The sequence below is a fragment of the Halyomorpha halys genome, unplaced genomic scaffold (assembly GCF_000696795.3).
Source record: "Halyomorpha halys isolate HHAL.00 unplaced genomic scaffold, Hhal_1.1 Scaffold262.1, whole genome shotgun sequence".
NCBI classification, from domain to species: Eukaryota; Metazoa; Arthropoda; class Insecta; order Hemiptera; family Pentatomidae; genus Halyomorpha; species Halyomorpha halys.
The window spans coordinates 972,271-991,923 of NW_027109480.1; the positions used below are offsets into that span (position 1 = coordinate 972,271).

At 29.6% G+C, this 19,653-nt stretch overlaps 1 protein-coding gene across 3 annotated transcripts in view; it reads right to left on the reverse strand.

The window, feature by feature from the left end:
* Graf (GTPase regulator associated with FAK) overlaps positions 1 to 19,653 on the reverse strand; it is a 123,052-nt gene that overhangs the window by 56,393 nt on the left and 47,006 nt on the right. For all 3 annotated transcript variants that reach the window (XM_067047662.1, XM_014420177.2, XM_067047661.1), the window contains 2 exons: positions 6,183 to 6,264; positions 4,343 to 4,454 (listed from right to left, as the gene is read on the reverse strand). In XM_067047662.1, coding sequence (XP_066903763.1) covers positions 4,343 to 4,454; positions 6,183 to 6,264 — 194 coding nt within the window. The remainder of the gene's footprint in view (positions 1 to 4,342; positions 4,455 to 6,182; positions 6,265 to 19,653) is intronic.

The following is a 19,653-nucleotide window of genomic DNA, read 5'->3' on the forward strand; positions in this document are numbered from 1 at the left end:
TATAGCCCTGATGAAGACCTGAAACTCAGGTCGAAACGTCAGCATAAAATAAATAAATATGGTTTTGTTTATTTATGTTGTTCTTTGCTGACCGCATCCCCCGACAAACTTCTCCAATAATTATAACAATTAAAGTATAAGGAAACAAGTCTACCATGCTCTCTCATAATATTATTCTTACTAATGTATATATGATTGTAAATATAAAAGATGTAACAAAGACTTTACTTTATAATTAAGAATCCCTGCATGCTACCTCATGTATAATAGCATAGTAAATTGGTGAACACGATACCGTTGGAAAAGAACTCCAATGATTAATTATAGATATTCATATCTAGCATACCATATGCGAGGGGGTCTATGGTATCTATATCTATCTAGTGGTTGAATTAAATATAGCTTTTTCGGTCGGTTTCCCATGAGGAACCGATAGAGACACATAATATAAATACATAGAATATAAATATAAATACATGAATATATGAATAAATTTAATATAATATGTGCACGGGAAGCCCCTAGTCAGGCTTAGAACACCCAAAGCCCTGTACACGGCACTGTTTTACTTTTTAAATTATTAATAACTAATATGTTCATACTTCTTTGCATTATATAACTTCATTTTTATTTTATTTCCTTAATTATGTTATTTTACCCACTTTTTCAATTACCTATGTATACATTTTATTTCTCACTTCTCTCATCACTTCATTTTATTAATTCTGTTCTGTAAAATTATTCATTTTATGTCATTCTGTTTATATTTTATTTTCTATACTTATTGTGGTTGTTATCTTGTTCTGTTCTTAGCCCTGAAGAAGGCTAGAAACTCTAGCTGAAACGTTGGCACAATTAAATAGGTTACACCAACTTATTTGTGTTTCATTTTACCCCCAACCATCTTCTCCTCGTACGTTGTCCACGGTCAACTATCTCTCATAATTATGGATCCATATATTAGTTCTATTTTTTCATAGTTTAATGTATTTAAATTTTTTTTCTTTTAATACTGTATTTAATACCTTAAACATTTATCTTATACATTTACCTGTCATAATATTAGACATTTGATTTGGTGGATTAAAAAAAAAAATAACTGTTGAAGTACGTAGGGAAGTTGTCTGTTGTGGGCTATCTTACATCTCCCTCTGTTTCTTTCTCTACCTTTCTCATTTTTAAACCTCCAGATCACAGGTATGTATCTTTATTATTTTCCTCTATTACCTCTTTTTATTCCTTTACTTCATTATTCTGTTCACCTACCCCTCTTATCTGTTATCACATCTAACTTGTGCCACATTTACTTTACCAATCTTCTTTTAATTTTTACCATATTTGTTACAACTTCTATTAAGTATTATTTTACTGTTAATTACTCTAGTTCTTTATTTACAATTTGATCACTCATTACTGTATCTATTACTAATTAGTTTTCTATTCATCTGTATTTATATTTTCTTAACATAATTTTTTCTTACATTTTCATCAAATTTTTTATATAACTATTTACTCCCTATCTATTTATATTCTAATTGTTTCGTCATATCTTACTTACAATGTTTGTCTATTCATATTCTAATTGTTTTGTCATATTCTACAATGGTTGTATCTTGCTCTCATTTAGCCCTGACGAAGTTCAGCAAAGTGGGGCAAAATGATGGTTACCAATAAACAGTTTATTTTTTTCTATTTTGTACCTTCATTGACCGCCACCCAGATTATCTTCCTACAATAATTTTTCCATGATTTATATTTCACATTATGTTCTATTCTTAGGTTAAATTTGTATCTTATGAGAATATAATAACCTTGAGCTTTCAAAAATAATAATGCTAAATGTGAATTGATTTTGTTAAATACTGTGTGATGATATAACTACAGACTTTGTCATTGTTTATATAAAAGTATTGATTCAACTTAGCTCAAGCTCTTTGAAGTAGCCCTAATTAATAAATGAGATTGCCACATTGTAATAGATAAAAGAAAACAAAGGTCATTGAATGCAACCCACAGACCATATAGCCAGAATTAATTTAGATTAATTGAGCAAGTTAACTAATGTCATTCAAATATTCTCTAATCACTCTATTGCATTTTATATGGTCATTCATTATGATAATTTGTTGTTTAAAAGCAATAGAATGGTTCATAACACTACAGGAACTGTATGATCCATCCAACAACTTTTATAAAGATTAGGTAGAGTAGTAGTACTCTTATATAGAGTAGTAAGGCCCGTAGATCAATGCACAACAGAAGTATAAATTAAAATTTGTCACACCAAGGCTAAGTGTGCCTAGTATGTAGGGGATATTACATGCTTAGGGCCTGAATTTAAGACACAGTCATAATACACTCAAAGGTAATTTTACTAACACTGCCTTGTCAGCACAGATGGCATTTCTGGATGGAAAGTAAGTTGGGATAACATACTTAATCAGATGGATAAGTAAATCAGTTTCATTTAATATTTTAGTGGTTGCTACAACTTGTAGATGCAATCTTATTCATTTGTATACAATGAAGTAGTTGGTGAAGGGTTTAAGCCAATTGTGTTCTCAACTAGAAAGATTATCCTAATCATAATTGGCAGTTTAACTTCAACAAGGATAAAAGAAATTACACAAGAGCCAAAAATATTGGCTATAACTAGACATTCACCTCTTTATGTTAACCATACTTTATAATCCACATCCTTGTACACACACATATACCACAATGGGAGTCTGAATCCCCATAAGAGGTGGATCCTCAGAGGGGGGATAGAAGAATGATCACTAGAAATAGAGGGCAGGAGGGAAATAAAATACTTCTCATGGGCTAAACAGACTAGGGGAAGGCACCTCCATAAGAAGACTCGAGTAATAAGATCATGTATTCGAGAGGAGACGAGAAAAACACCTAATGGCCAGGATGAAACAAAGGTCAAAGCTAAAGGAAAAACAAATCCAAGAATTGAACCGGGTGATTAATGACAGAGAGTGAACATTAAAAACAAAAGGAGAAAGAAGACCAAAGACCAAAAAATACAAACAAGACCTGATCGCCCAGATGCTTTGATCATCACAGCACAGGAGGGGACATATGCGGATATCCTGCAAACAATAAAAAGCGATCCTGATCTCCAAAACATAGGAGAAAACGTAAGTTGGATCGGAAAGCAAAAGAAAGGATGGAACAAATTCGTACTGTGATAGCAGAGAAAATGGCTTAAAAAGCAGATGTCACATGCAGATGAGACTGTTGCTTTCGAATTGAAGGACCACAATAAACTGACTGTAGCTGATGAAGTGCACAAAGTACTTCAAACTCAACATTGATATTTCTGTTGTTGAGTTGTATTGCCTATGGAACTGGCAAGCATTTTCTATAGAAAAGGGGTGCATCCAAGTTGGTCAGGTGAAGGAACAAATTTTACTATGATCACTTGGCGAAATATTGCTAGGGATCTGACTGAACAAAACTCTGTGATGTGGTGAAGTAGGCCATCCAGCTAAAGAGTACTGCTGAAGCACACTGACTTCTATGCCCTGACAGAAGAAACTGTGGGCACCCGACAGACAGCTTTAATTTCTCAGTTCACTAGGATGCAGTTGATTAGCAATTACTGCATAAATACTGCATGAGGTAGCAGAGATACCAACAGGAGAGGCGAATGTCTACTTGACACATTCGCTGCTCTTGATGTTGTTCACCTCTACACCAGCTCTATTCTGACATTTTCAAGAAATGGCAATAACCTAATAGTCCAGTTGACTTGTGTAAGCGCAAACCTTACTTGCTGGGACAACTACTGGCACTTCAGTGATCAATATACTAATAGTAATCATCAGGCCATCTGCTTTGAAGTCGTTGCCCCAAGAGCTGAAAGGAAAAAGAATAGAACACAGCCAGCAGCAGGTTGGAACTATCGATCCTTTGACAGAGATTCCTTTGTTACTATGATAAAGGAAAGAATCGAATTACTAGGATTAGTAGAAGAAAGAGTAACACAACTGATGGTTGCATTTCATCTTATGAAAGATTTTTCCCCAACCCACAAAAAATCAAAACATACACATGAGTTCATCAAAATATCTTGGGAACCTTAATGTGTGAACTATTGAGGCATACAAAAGGAATAGGAGTAGATTTTGTAGACTGGTTAAATATAGTGAGAGAAATAACATCAAGACAATAGTCATGATCAAAAAATACGACATGTTAAAATCAATATTATAAGCCAAATATTGCCTCCAGGCAATGGTTCACTTTGACATTGTTGATTATAATTGAGTATATTTTTCAATTAAAATAAAGAATATCTTAAAAAAAAAAAACACATATTGAACTATATTACCTCTACATTCTAAAACATCAATACACTTTGTAACAAATGCAAAACCAACATCATCGAGAACACTTTTCTCCTCCATCTTCACAGGTTTCAAAGGTACAGGAACACCATATGTCTATAAAAAATTAATAAATAAATAAACTATTGTAAAGTAAATAGTATACAGAAAATACAATAATTTAAAAAAAAATAACTTGAAATTTTGAACTAATTTTATTTAGATATTATAGTTATTTTTAAATTAATTTGATTTGTTTTAAAAAAAAAAGTTTAATAATTTCTTTTATAATTATTGAGATTATTATTTGAACAAGAGTTCATGAGGGAACTAAAAATCAATTTTTTTACTCACCTATATTGTTTATATCTGATCGAAAAATAAAATAGAGGGTTTGAGGAATATTTCATAAGATGGAATATATATAAATATAGTCCAGAGGTTGGGTAGAAAGTTTAGATAAAAAAAAAAGAAAGAAAAAGGGTGATATTTACTAGTATTTGGTCATTAACTTTTCACAGAGTAGTTAAGATAACACTCAGTAAATTGTCTCCACTGAGAGAAGATACCTGAATCGTTTAGGGAAAAATAGTTACCAAGAAATTTCCCTTCAAGACCCACCAGAGATAGGGAACAACGATGAAAACAAATAAATTCACGATTTTCAAAACTCCACAGTTTCTTTTTGGGAGGTACCTCAAATAAATAGTGATGATTTCAATCCTGAATATCAAGATATCCCAACAGTCTTTCTCAAATATATACATTATGCAAGTCTTTACTCAAGAATAAGTGTGGACTTACAATTCACATAGCAAAGGGAGACTATAGAATCTAAGGCTTCATATTCACTTGAGCCTGAATGAGTGTACAGGCATGGTGTATGACCATACTCTGCATGAGCAATGAGCCACTGTGTCTTAACTCATGGGAGCCAATATTTCATTTTAAAAACTCAAATCCTTTCTCCACATTTTTCAGATGTTCCATTCATTTTCAATAGTACCATAAAAAATCCTTTGACCATAAAAAAAAAAAAAAAATCGTAGAATTGATCTCCCTCAATTAGTGGAGGTGGTTGGTAAGGAAAACTGTAATTTAAAAAAAGTTTGTTAATTCTAACCTTCTTAATCCAGACTAAAAGATGAATACAATTAATAAATATGTTTTCTCTCTTTAATTTATTTGTAGTAGGCATGGCGAAATTATACCCCATCTATTGGAATCAATTGATGTCATTTTTTCTAGAAGCATAAAGGCCATTATAGGTTTGCAAGACAATCACTTGCTCAGCTATGATGTATGTGCTGCAAAGATACAGAGACCTGGCTATTTACCGATGTCAGTGGGAAGCTTCTCTTCAGCAATGGTCTATGTCCCAAAGATTAGCTAATGTGATGGATGTCTTATTTCAGGGATAAAATTTTAAAGTGCACCAATCTCTTAAGAATTAATGCAAATAATGTAAAAACATGAATATGACCCATACGGAAAATTAGAAAGTTGTTTGAAGATGGAAGCAAATGTAAATGGCAGGAAATAGGTGGGTCCCATTTTAAATAAAAAAATAAACCAATGGATTCATCTAAGACAAGAAAGTTCTTACTGGCACGGAATGAACAAATACACTGAAATTAAATGTAAATTACAATTCCCTTCATGGAATTTCTGGAATCAGAGCCCAGGTCAACAGAGATGTTGGACCTCTATTGGGCCAAAGTTTAAAAGACCAGCTCTTTGTCACCCACCAGTGCAATAACATAATTCAAAGAAGTGTATTGGATATGTAAAGATGGCTCATTATGGTTATAAAGAATCAACTAAAAAAAATAAAATTGCTTGTACCGGCTCTTTTCCATCCATTACATCCATCCACTGTTTCCTATCTTCTTCAGAAAGAGCTTGTAAAGTAAACACAGCTCCAGGTCTGAAAAGTAAGTTAAAGAACTATTAGCAACCCAAAATTAAGAAAGTTACAGAAATATAAGAGGACAAAAGAAACCCTTAAATATATATATAATAATAAGTAATAAACTGTAGTATGCAGGATCATTTATATGTATAGATTATGATCATAGTATTCCTAAGTATCATTGTAGATCAATAGTAAATATTATACCAAATGTACTAAAATAAGTATATGTTATAAAATGAGAGTAGACTAAGCCTGATTTTAAATTTATATTAAGAAAATGTTACAATTATATAAAATGACAAGCAGGAACCTCAAACCACTAGGTGGTAATGAGGTTTTTAGATTATGATGATGACGATAGATCACCAGAAAAGATTCATACAAAAACCTGAATTCATATAATATAGAACATGTTAATCAGCACATAAAATCATCACTGACATGAAAAAATAAAATAGAAGAATAAAAGATATTTACAAAAATTTGAAATACATATATTATTATCTATAATATAACTGATATCTACACAAATAGAGGGAAATGTGACATACAATAAAAAGGGATGTATTGAGGGATAAATCAATCACTATATAAACCATTAAATCCATCTGTACTGCTCACAATTTGACTGTGTGCTAATTCATAATTGTTTATATATATTTTTTTTCTATTCTATATTATTATTTTTTCTATTAAGAGAAGACTATTGTGGGTGCACTCAGTGAAGAACACAAATGAGTAAAAACTTATTTATTAGTGCCAAAGCTTCGGCCAGAATTTCAGTCCTTCATCAGGGCTAAGAACGAAAACAAGATAACAACCATAATGATTAAATGGAATAACAGAAAAACAAGATACATAAGAAAATAACAGATAATATAGGAACATACATAGTACTGAAGAAAATACATAGTGCAATATAAGAATATTGAAACCATATATAAAATATACAAGGAAAATAATGATATTAAAACTAAGAATGAAAAAATAAAATAATATAGATGTGAGAATCAACTAAATAAATACATGTACAACATTAGAAATAATTTACAATTGAAGTAATATAAATGTTTTTATATTACTTCAATTTAAAACAAAGTTATATTATTATATTTATTGTTTATATTACTTCAATTCAATCCAGTTTTGTATATGTATTTATTTAGTTGATTCTCATACCTATATTATTTTATGTTTTCATTCTAAATTTTAATATTATTATTTTCCCTGTACATTATTATATTCAGTTTCAATATTCTTATAATATTACACTATACATTTTCTTTAATACTACTAATGTATCTATATTATCTGTTATGTGCCCATGTTTCTTGTATTTTTATAATTCCGTTTAATCATTATACCTGTTATCTTGTTTTTGTTCTTAAACCTGATTTAGGCCTGAAATTCTAGCTGAAACATTGGCACTAATAAATAAGTTTGTACTTATTTGTGTTCTTCACTGACCACACCTCCAATCATCTCCTCATACATATAATCCATGGTCAACTATCAACTCATCATTGTTATTTTATCAATATTATTTTCATGTACAGATATCGTTCAAAGCTGATAAAAATTTTAGGAAAATTTTAAGGAAGACTAATTTAGGACTGAAGTATATTAATTTAATAAATATTATAACAAAAAACAATAGTAAAAATATGAATTGATAAAACAGTTTACATATGGAAGTAACACTTCTATTTAGAAAAATAATTTTACAAAACAGCGTTAATCTAATGTATTAATTAATAATTTTTCATCTAGATTTTTAATCATTTAAAACAAGTTCTTATTGAAGACTTGGAGATAAAGAGAGATAGTTATTGTTACTGATTTTTTGGAATGAGATGTCTAAAACACCATAAAAATTATGTAAGTAAACAACTGCAGAAAGCAGTCCTAACCCAGCCAAGAATTAAAAATTTAAGATAAACACATATTCACCTGTTATAGAAAGAATTACCCTAAAGGAGCCAATATAAAAAAAACTTAATACTTGACCACATTTTTAAAGAATATTCTTTTTTACTTCAAAATAATAACCGAACAGTATCTTAATTGCCTTGAGGTATGATAGAAATAAAACAGAAATAGTGATGTCCTGTCTTGTCAAATTCAATATTTACAAGCAGATCTGATGTCATGGCAAACCATTACCAAAATAATACCTTTTATTAAAATATTTGTTACTTTTTATTTATTTTTGATTAAACTTATAAATTATTATAATTATTTCAATCCACTTTTTTCTCACAAATATTGATTAAATTTATTCAATAAATATACAAGGCACTGTTAACGATGATATTTTGTTCAATAAAACACAACTATGAAATTTATACAACATGCAATGATACTTGGCAATAAACAAAATTCGATAGACAAGCTAGAAGCTTTCTGTAGGCCAAAATTAATTTATCCAATATGAACCCTTCGCTGATGTGTGTTCTTTGGGTATTTTTGTACACAATTATGAGGCTAATTAAGCCATTGCCAGAGCATAGAAATGTTACTTTAATTCATGCATTATATATTATTAGTTTAATCTGGTGATACGCAAGCAAACATGCGTTTATTTCATGCAAATAATTGATTTCGGTTTTAATGTATCATTACAGATCTGTAGAGCTATTCACAAATGTTTTTATCACCAGAAACCCAGTAGCCTTTTTTCTGCTTTTCATTTTTTACAGAACAAGTTATGAGATAATTTGAATCATTCAAAGAGGCATTCATAAGGATACTAAATAGTTAGGGCATAGGTATGAAGACTGAATTGAATTTATTCAAGTATTAAGTTAAATTAAATATAACCAAGTTTTAACATTACCTTTCAATAAAGCACCTATCATAAATGAAATAAAGTTTAAACAAATAAGAAAAATATGCAGTTATTAGTCATGAAGTCATAGGTAAAATTTATACTAATAATATATTAGTTACAATGAACAAAACTTAGCTAGAACTTAGAAGAAAGGTTTCAATCAGCTTGTAAGTAACAAATGTAATTTATAATGCTAATTGAAAACTATAATAAAAAATATGGAACTTAAAACAGAATTCTAAAATTACAGGAAATTCAAACCTACTGCTGGCTAACACATTGAAATTGCTTTTATTTGAAAAGTTTATGCAGAAAACTTACTTATTTGATAATACTATGATGACTAACATTTAGACCACAAACAATCAACATTCAGCTGCAGAGAAAAGTATATTAAATTGAGATAATTAATGCATATTTAAGACCAAACTTTTTATTTCAAATAATGGATAAAAAATATACAAAAGTTATTAGTGGATAAAACAATTATTTATGAATGATAGTTTATAATAACACATATATGTATAAGAAATTTTCTTCCTTTAATTTACAAAATAATACTGAACCCATTAATTTACATATATAATATAATATATACACTAATAAGATATGAGGGGATGATAGTTGGGGGGGGGTACAGTCAGTAGCAATATACAAATAAGTAAAACTTATTTATTTAAATTAAATAATATTAAATAAGTTTTACTTATTTGTGTATGTATAAGTTTTACTTATTTGTGTATATATAAGTTTTACTTATTACTAACCACACCCACAACCATCTTCCTCAAATATCGAATCTAGGATCAACTATAAACACCTCATTATATACACTAATAAGCTCATGGACTAATGTTTGTCATAAAATAAAATGTACTTACCTCTTTTATGTTTTAAAATACCAGAAACAATGAAGTTTATATAAGAATTACTTATAATGAGATTTATATGACATGAAACATAAAAGGAGAAACAATAACATTTATTACTTATCATATAATTTTATTCATTTGTTTCATCTTCTGACCTTCTATATTACAATTGTTTTTTAATTTTTATATTACCTTTAGGTAATAGATTTGACTTAAAAGCAAGATAAAAAACAAAAATATTGTCATTTCCATGATATAATGAAGTAAGCTAAGGCCATTAGTCTTAAACAATGCCAATTTTTAAAAACAAAAGAGGCAATAACTATAACTGAATAAGTGAGGTAGAGAAGAACATTTCTTGAGACCCAGTAGCATATTCACACACTAATTGCACTTAATAAATAAATTTTAAACCATCGAGTGAACAATTAACTCCTTTAAATAAATTAATTCTATTCTCACTAAATCATATCACTGCTTTGCTTGAATAGTATCACATCTAATAAATAAAATAAAATGTGTTATTAAGATATTACTGTAGACAGGGGTTTCTTTCTCTACTCTGGACTCTCTGCAGATTGTTCCAAAGCTAGTAGGGTGGTCAAAAAGTAACCACAGTCTACGGTACTATCTATAGAAAATGTCAAATATAAAATATAATGAATCTTTTTTTTTTTTGGTCAGGTGTGCCACTATTCAAAGCGGCAATATAATTGACGTTTGTATTTTATATTAAATTGTTTTTAAATATTGTTTTTACAATGCAAAAGAATTGATTTCAAGAAAAAAGGGGTAAAATTTACAAATTGTGGTCTAGAGTATAATTTGAGGATGAGTTTGCTCAATGGAAATAAATATCTATTTTTAAGAAAAATAAAATTATTCCATTGTAAATAAATCCTGCATATGGTAGTATTTGTTTACTCCATCATGAATTGATACTCTTTTGAACACCAGATTAGAAGGCATACTAATTACTTTTCTTCTAAATTTATAACCCTATAAAAATACAAATACAATACAATTTAGGAAATACAAGGCTAAAAATCTACATTTTTAAAAATTTTAATCTTATGAATTAAATTCAAAAATTACTTAATAAGTTACGCTGAGTAAGAAAAATATAATAACAATTATCTAACAAGGTAACTACTGGGTATTACATTTGTGTTTTGACTTGCAATCAGGCTTAAAGAAGCATTTTGATTGTGAAACATTCTATAAATATCAATACAAATCAACTTTATATAACTAATGAATATTTTTATTTTATTCATGTCAGATTTTAAGGAACTCTGTAATGAAAAAACCAAGAATTGTAGGAAAAGTAGCCTAAATGATTATATATGCTTATTATCGAATCTGTATCTTTGTGCTACACTGTTAAAAAAAATGGTATAATAAGTATTAATTCAATTAAACAAAAAAAATGTTATTAATAAATAAATGGTAAAACATAGAAGTAGTGCAAATATGTGAACCCATATTATTACTGTGACAGGTTAAAAAGAGGAAATACAACTACAATTGAAGAATAGTGCATTAAAGATTCATAATATGATATCTTAAATTATTTTAATATATTCCATTTCTAGAACTGATTAGAAAGCTTAAAGTAAAGAAAAGACCTGGTCATGATTTTATACCAGTCAGAGCTATAAAAAAGTACCCAGTAATTTTCATTACTTTGATTTTTATTAATAGTTGTCCATGTACTGGATACTTTCCCGAAAGGTGGAAGAAAGCTAAAATCATTTTACAATTTACAAACCTTGTAAAAACGCTAAACAAGTCAGCAGCTACAGACCCATAATTGTATTTCCCATTGTTGAAAAATTACTGAAATCAGCTATAAAAAGACATCTTGCTTCTTTTGTTTTCAATGTAATAGCATTATTCCAGATTTTCTATCTGGTTTTCAGTATAGTAATTCCACCTCAGACCAACTAGCCAGACTATTGGAATTAATAGTAAACAGATTTAAAATGGAGAAGCAAATACTAGTCTCATTCTTGGACTTCCAACAAGAGTTTGATAAGATTTCATCAAAAAATGATTTACAAAATTCCTCTCCGAGTTACCAGCGGTTAAAGGTGTAGTGGCTTACAATGTAGGCAATCAAACATATATTTCCAAATTTATTAGAGACTATAACCCCATTATCAACTGTTTAAAAAACTAAGCAACAGTTATTATATTCATGTAAGGCCAAACAGGCCGATCTGGTAATAAAGAGATAAAAATAATATATTCCATTTCGATTATTATTATTGTAGTTAAAAAACAATAAACCCCAGAGGATATTTAACACTTTAATTAAAATTTGAAAATAACATAGTTGAGGGAATTCAAAAACTTAGGATACTTAAATAAATCGAATATGGGAATCAACAAATATTATGAGAAATTCAATTTAATAAAGCAGTATCTTGTAGAGAAATTCAGGGAGTCATAATTAATATTAAGGAAAATGACACGTACTCTTAAGACCAAAACTGTTTTAAGCTAAGAATTTTTAGAAAAAAATATTAAAAAACAAAATACCTAGTTAATTTCCTAAACAGTTTCAAAGAATGTTATTAAAACACCTAAACACTATTAAGATTCTAAAATCCTTAATTATAAAATCCAAAACCTACAATGTACTAGTGTTATTGTTCCGAACTATTCATCAATCGCGTAATACTAATAGTAATAGGTGACTTCCCAAATTTAGTCTTACAATCAACAATATAAGCTTTTAATAATGAAATATATCTATATCTTTTTTAATAAAGAAGAACAATATATATATCCACAAATAAGGAGATATTTAAATTACTTCTTGGGAATGTGATGAGATATACTGAATTCATATTCAAAAATGCTATAATGAATAAAAATAAATTACCTAAATACTTCTAATAGAGATAAATATCTTAAAATGTAAAGAACTAGACTGCGTTAACAACTGAACAAAAAGCAATTCAGGTACAAAAACAAGAATTGACAGAAATGTTGAAACTTCTACCGAGAGCTCAAACACATTAAGCTAATTTTCTAAACCAACAGAAGCAAAACATATTTTTACTGTTTTAATTTTTAGAGAAAACAAACATTTTTCATGACATTGTCATAGAATGTATGTTGATCAAATTGTATACATTATTATTTCAAAATAACAATTTTAAAAAATGAAAATAAAACTATTTTACATACAAATATAAAACTAAAAATTAAATCAATTCATTTTTAATAAGCCATGAAAACACTTTTCTGCTAATTAGATTTTGCTAATTAGAAGCATGGCATGCTAATGGACTTTATATAATCATTACCCAAAAAACTAAATATCAAAGAAAAAACAAGAAGTGTAAGAAGGCTGCAAGCTTACTAAGAATATCTTTAATGATAAAAAAAAACAACAAGATAACAAGAATTTCACAAAAAAAACCTTTCTTGCTAATAAAACTAATCCAAATGGTAAAAGAAAAAAAAGAAACAGCAAGTCATAACAAGTGCATAAGAAAGAAATATTGCTTCATTGAATCATCATTCATTACTTATTCATAAATATAGGTTCAAAAGCATATGAAGAGGCAGCCTGATAAATAAGACAACCTATTTTAGTAAGACATTAAAAAAGTAACCAGGTGAATTAATTATTGAAAAATCTGTTTCATTTGAATAAAAAAAATCTTTAAACACTTAATGAAAAATTGTATAACTATGAAAAATTAATGTACTCCAGAGGTAATTATTAATGTGGATCAAACATATAAATTAATTATCTATTGATTTAAGAGGGTCAGGTAAAAATTAAGCTAGAATATAACCATGAATAAAAAAACCAATCATACATCTTACAATAATTGCCATGAAATTGTTAACTGGCAGCGATACACAATTTCTAACCACCTTGGTTTGATTTTTGAGGACTGGACTACTATTTTTTATTTAAATAGTTAATAATTTCTCCTCATAAGGCCAAGTATACCTAAAACTTTAGAAAAATCCTCTGAAACTAGGAATCAACACTGCCTAGTTGGCTATTGGAGACACTACTACTATACTTAAGAGAATTTAAAACCGTAACCAAAGAGAATTAAATCAACATTATAAACTATAATGAACATAGCATAAGTATGGATTGGTCAAAGCAAATTTCTCAATTAATATTCAGACATTGGGGCTTTTATAAGATCTGTTCATAAAATATGGTTATTATACCCAACAAATTTAGGCATCCTAATTTTTTTAATTCATAAAAAAATAAAACTTTTAGACAGAATATAAGGTGTTTACTGATAAATACGTCTTACTATATGAGAAAACAACTGTGTGTAATCATACAAGGGATTATAAAAATAGGCAGTAAATTGTAAGCTAATGGATAATCCCATACTAAATAAACAACTTTCAGAAAAGCTACATAAACAAAAAAGGAAAACGTTAATTTTGATTTTTATCTTTTTAAAACTACTATGAAACATCACAATAGACTACAGGAAAATATACTATTTTTCAGAGACCCACGAATTCCATAAAATAAATAGGATATTTACTCCTGTGGTTGTAACGATGTGGGGTTTAATAAAACAAAAAAAAAATTAAGACTAAATAATATGGAATGCAGAATATATTACTAAAAGAATAACAAATATAAATTTGCCACACTTTTATAAAAAATAAAATAAAAAATAAAGCGTTCAATTAGGAAAATTAAATAAGCATGAAGGTTATTGTAAATGGGAATAATTATGATTGGTAAATCACTTGTGTTATAAAGAAAAGTCAATTAATTTAAAGAAACCAAGAACACAGTCTGAAAGTAGCAATTAATGCATGCAAAAGTGGTAAACATTTTCCAGTGTAATGAGGATGGTGGTAGTGATCAAAATTCTCATTCACTATAGTCACTTAATTTCTGTTATACTTAACAATTTCTGGTAGATTCAACATAAATCATCAGTATTTCCCATCAGTGGGCATTGGTTTCATCCATGAGACCAAGATTTCTGTCTGAAAAAATGAATAATCTAAGGAGATAACCATATCTTCAAATTGCTATTATATCTTAGATTAATGCCAAAAATAAAATAATTTATAAAAATTGTGATTTAAAGCTTTCAGAACAGTTGGAAAGAAAAACAGTTAACAGATTCAAATAATCTATATACAATTAATTTTAGCTAACCGATTCATAATAACTATTGTGTAAAAAGAAATGATCAACTAAATAGAAATTGACATTGCAAAGCTTATAAATATGATCAGACAGGGAATATAATAAAAATGATGGCATAACTCTAAAGAAATGATTTTCTTCTTCATAATGTAGTAAAAATAAGATATTAAAAAAAAAATAGCCTTTTATAAATTAAAGAGAATCCATGTTATACCATAGATTCATAAAGAATGAAGGTTGTGTGATTCTTGGTGTGTTCTTATTTTCTGCTTGGTCAATAAATAAGAAAAAAGTTATAAACAAATTTTAGACGCTGGGAATTCTTGTTGTATAAATAAACTGTATCACTCAATTCAATTTAAATGTGAAGGTGTTAAATAATGAAATAAATACGGGATTACTTGTGCAGCAGTCTTGAAAGACAAGATCTGAATTAATTTTCTTCAAGTCAGCAATACAAGCGAGCAGGAAATCTTTTCTAATAATGAACATCTACTCACAGAAGATCCCATCCTTTTTAAACATTGTGTGACATTATTCTGGGAATTTTAATAAGAATTTAAAATCAAATGCATTTTCCTGCCTTGATTTACTTCCAGCTTTACTGCCTAGCACTTATTGTTGCCAATCATTATAAGTTATGGCAGAATCTTTCATAGAATACTTAAAATTATATGATTAATATTCTTTATTCCTGAGGTGCTCTTATTAGCGAAAATTTGCAATAAATAAATATATGTGTCACACAATCGTAGCTGAATCTTAGCTTTCTGCAACAACCTCCTCCAATGATCACAATCTCATACATCTACTATAAAATTGTAGATTCTAAGGATACTTAAGGCATTAGCAGCAATGCTATCTACCCATCTTGCTCTGAGTCTTTCACAATAGATTGACTTTCCCAGGAGCTTTTTTGGTATTCAATTGTCTTCCCTTCTCACCACATGACCTGCCTACTTCAGGTGATTTAGTTTTAAGAACAATATTAAGTCAGCTTTATTATATATACTATACAACTCCTGACTATTAAGTTAACACCATACATTTAGAACTTTTGATCCTGGTAATATTCAACACAGAATTTTCCTTTCTAAAATATTGAGGTCTTGCTAATGGGTTTAATAGTTGGACAGGACTCCGATGCATATAAAAGAACCGGTCATATCAGAGTTTTGTTGAGTATTATTTTAGTTTACCTTGATAGGGGTCCACTCTTAAAGTAATTGCACAAAGTATGCACTGTTTGGAGCCTGGTTCTTTTTTTCTTTATCCAGATGTAGTACATCTTGTGTGAGTATTGGCCCAAGTATTATAAGAAAGCTCGGAGCAAGATTCATTAAAGTAAAAATAAAATTCATTAAAGTAATCACCTGATGATTTTTAGGTATATCCCTTACTACGTGTACCCTTATATTGTCCCAGCTAACCCAACCCCCATCTGCTTAACTCCATATCAGTCTTCCCTTCGATGCTATATGGGCCACCCAGGGTGATTAATTGGCATTTAAATACCTTGACCCGGATTGCCCTCCCTCCTTTGCTCTGTTTATCCAGCCCCTCTCCACTCACAATGGTGTTGGATCTACCAGTATCCCCCAGACAACTCACTTCTCTTGTTCTGATTATAGGTATAGCACCATATTTCCCTCTTAGATTGTAATTCACTAATCTGCTGTCATCCCTCTACTGACACTCTAGGCGATGTATGTATGGCAATATGTTCCTCGATCCCACACTATAACTGGTCCATATTCCACACTGGTCCATGGGCACTTCACCACTAAATGTCCAGTTCTTCCACATCCATGACATTTCTGGTCCCCACCATGATATTCCCATTTCTGCAAAGGTGCCCCCATGTCTCTGGGGTGGCTGTAGGTCACCTTTGTCCATCTGGTCTCTTCTACCTCCATTCTTGACTCTTATTCTCTTACACTCGAGTCAATCATATCTTGAGTACACTCAACAAAAGCTCTCTCTCTCTCTCTCTCTCTCTCTCTCTCTCTCTCTCTCTCTCTCTCTCTCTCTCTCTCTCTCTCTCAACAAGCCCTCCTTTCTTCTTGTCTCTTTGGCCAACTGCACCTTGAGGATTGTAGCCAGGAGCCCCATTCTACCCTTGGCCTCCTCGATATTCACTGTATTCCTCGTTTTCTTTTTTATTTGGTTATACCAGGCAAGGAGAAACCTGGCATACTGCCTGCTAAACTGTTGAGGTTTTCTCACCTCCCTTAACATTTGGAGGATGTCTTCTTCTGTTATCCATCTCCTGCCTCCAAAGACTTTTTTCAGTCTTTCCTTGACTATGGGCCATGTGGTTTGTTAATCCACTTATATTTTGTTTAAGATACACCTCTTGATCCTACATACCAAGGCTGCCTTCAATGAGTCTGCATATCCCATGTTTAGTAGGTCTTTTGATACCTTTGCTTCTATTCTGGTTAAAAGTCGGTCGCCTACCTTTGGAGAATTGTCCAACTCGCCCATCTCTCCAGTGAACCTTAAATCCTAAATTGCATTCCACAGGTCTTGTGAAGTTGCCACGGAATTTACATCCATTCTAACACATTTGCACATGCTTCCGCCTATGTCATATTTAAATGATTACTTGATATGACTTATGAACAGCAAATAAGAGAGAAGTTAAGAAAAAAGAAAAATAGAAGAAAAAAATAAAAGATTAAAATTTTAATTTAAAAATAACTTTCAACCTAAGCACTTGTTCCTGGGTTTCGGCAATAATTATGTGACAACAGGGAAAAACTGATAAAAAAAAAAAGAAAAAGGGTCGTGAAATAACATTCTCTGAATACGAAAACAAGACTGCTTTATTACCACACACCCATAATGTATGCTTTTTTACCCCTATTTTCCGTTTTTCTAATAATTCCAAGTTTAAATAATTTATAATGTCTGCTTAATGGTTGTTCAATTTAACTGCATTAGTCTTAGAATTAGGATTTTATTGATGTTTTTTAGTGATATAAATAGCTTTTTTATTTTTTTTTATATCTAAAATTTTTGAGGTTTCAAAATTAAATTTATGTTTGCTCATTATGCAGTGATGGGCCAAAATTGTACTGTTTATGTTTTTGTTCTTTTTAAAATTGCTTATGTACTGTTTTATCCTTGTGTCTAGTTTTCTTCTAATACTTCTTTGATACAAATCATATTGCTGTCTATTTCATACACCACAATCTTCTTGTCCATCATTTTTATTTTGTCCTTCTTACTCAAACATTTTTTCAGCTTATTATCGTTGTGTGTACCTAATTTTATATTTCTGGGGTCATATTCTCTCAATACCTTGAGACCAATTTTAATTTAAACATAGTGAGGATCAGGACTCAGGTCAATTCTTTCATTGACATAAAAGCTGAGACTAAATGGTTCATGAATATTTTAAGTATTTATTTTTTTAAGTACAAAGGTTATAGACAAAGGGAGTTACGTGAATGTATGTGATATTTTGTTACACAGAGTAATTTATATAAATTCTTTTTAAAACTATAATTTAAATAATATATGTATAGTAAATTACGGATTTATAGTTGCATTGTTTTTTCAACATTTTAGGACGCTGAGGACGGAGTACTCTGAAAAGTCAGTGAATTATAGCTTTTTTTAAATAAGTAAAAAGTGGAGAGAAAAAAAATCACAAAATATTTATATACCTTAAATGAAATAATTAAAGGCTTCATTAAAACTATTTAAAAAATGGTCCCAGAAATAAGTAAGAAACCAATGAATCATTTTACAGTCCATACAAACTTAGGTTTCAGAAATTCTTGAATCAAAGTGCAAGAAAAATGAAAACTTGCAAGGATGATGTTGCTTTTCACAAAATAGTAGCAAAGAAAAAGGAAAAAATCTGGTGCAGTATGAGAGGTTCACACAATTTTCACCTACAATAAAAATTCATATATTAGGGTTTTCTCGGGGTAAAAATAATGAATATTAACAGTTAAACAAAAAGTTAACAAAGCTGTGTATATATGAATGAAATCTGAAGAGAATGGGCAGCCTCAGCTTTTTCCGATTCAAACTCCTATCTCTCATTTTGACTTTTTCTCCTTTAATTTTTGTAAAATGCTTTAATATCTTATATTTATTCATTGTTTATTATTGCTGATGATGAGAACTGTTTATTTCAAAAAAGCAATCTTAAAATACTTTAGAGCAAGATTTTTTAAAAATTCGCCATTTAAGCCTTATTATTCTATTTCGATGAGGATAAGACGTATCTAATATTAGAGACTTAACCGTACATTGGTATACCGAGTTTAATCAAAATCATTAGAGCTGTTTTTGATAAAATCCTAAAAAAAAGTGTAAAATGAATTCTATTGTGTCACTTCTGGTTATAGCGATTTTTAACAAAAAAGTTTCAGTAACATCCTAGGCTTCACATGTCCTGAATATGTAATTCCATTTTTGTATGACTTTTCGTTTTTGATCTGGGCAGTTCACACACAGACCATTTTGTGTGACTTGGTTTGTTTGTATTTCTGACAGAAATTGGAATTTGAAAT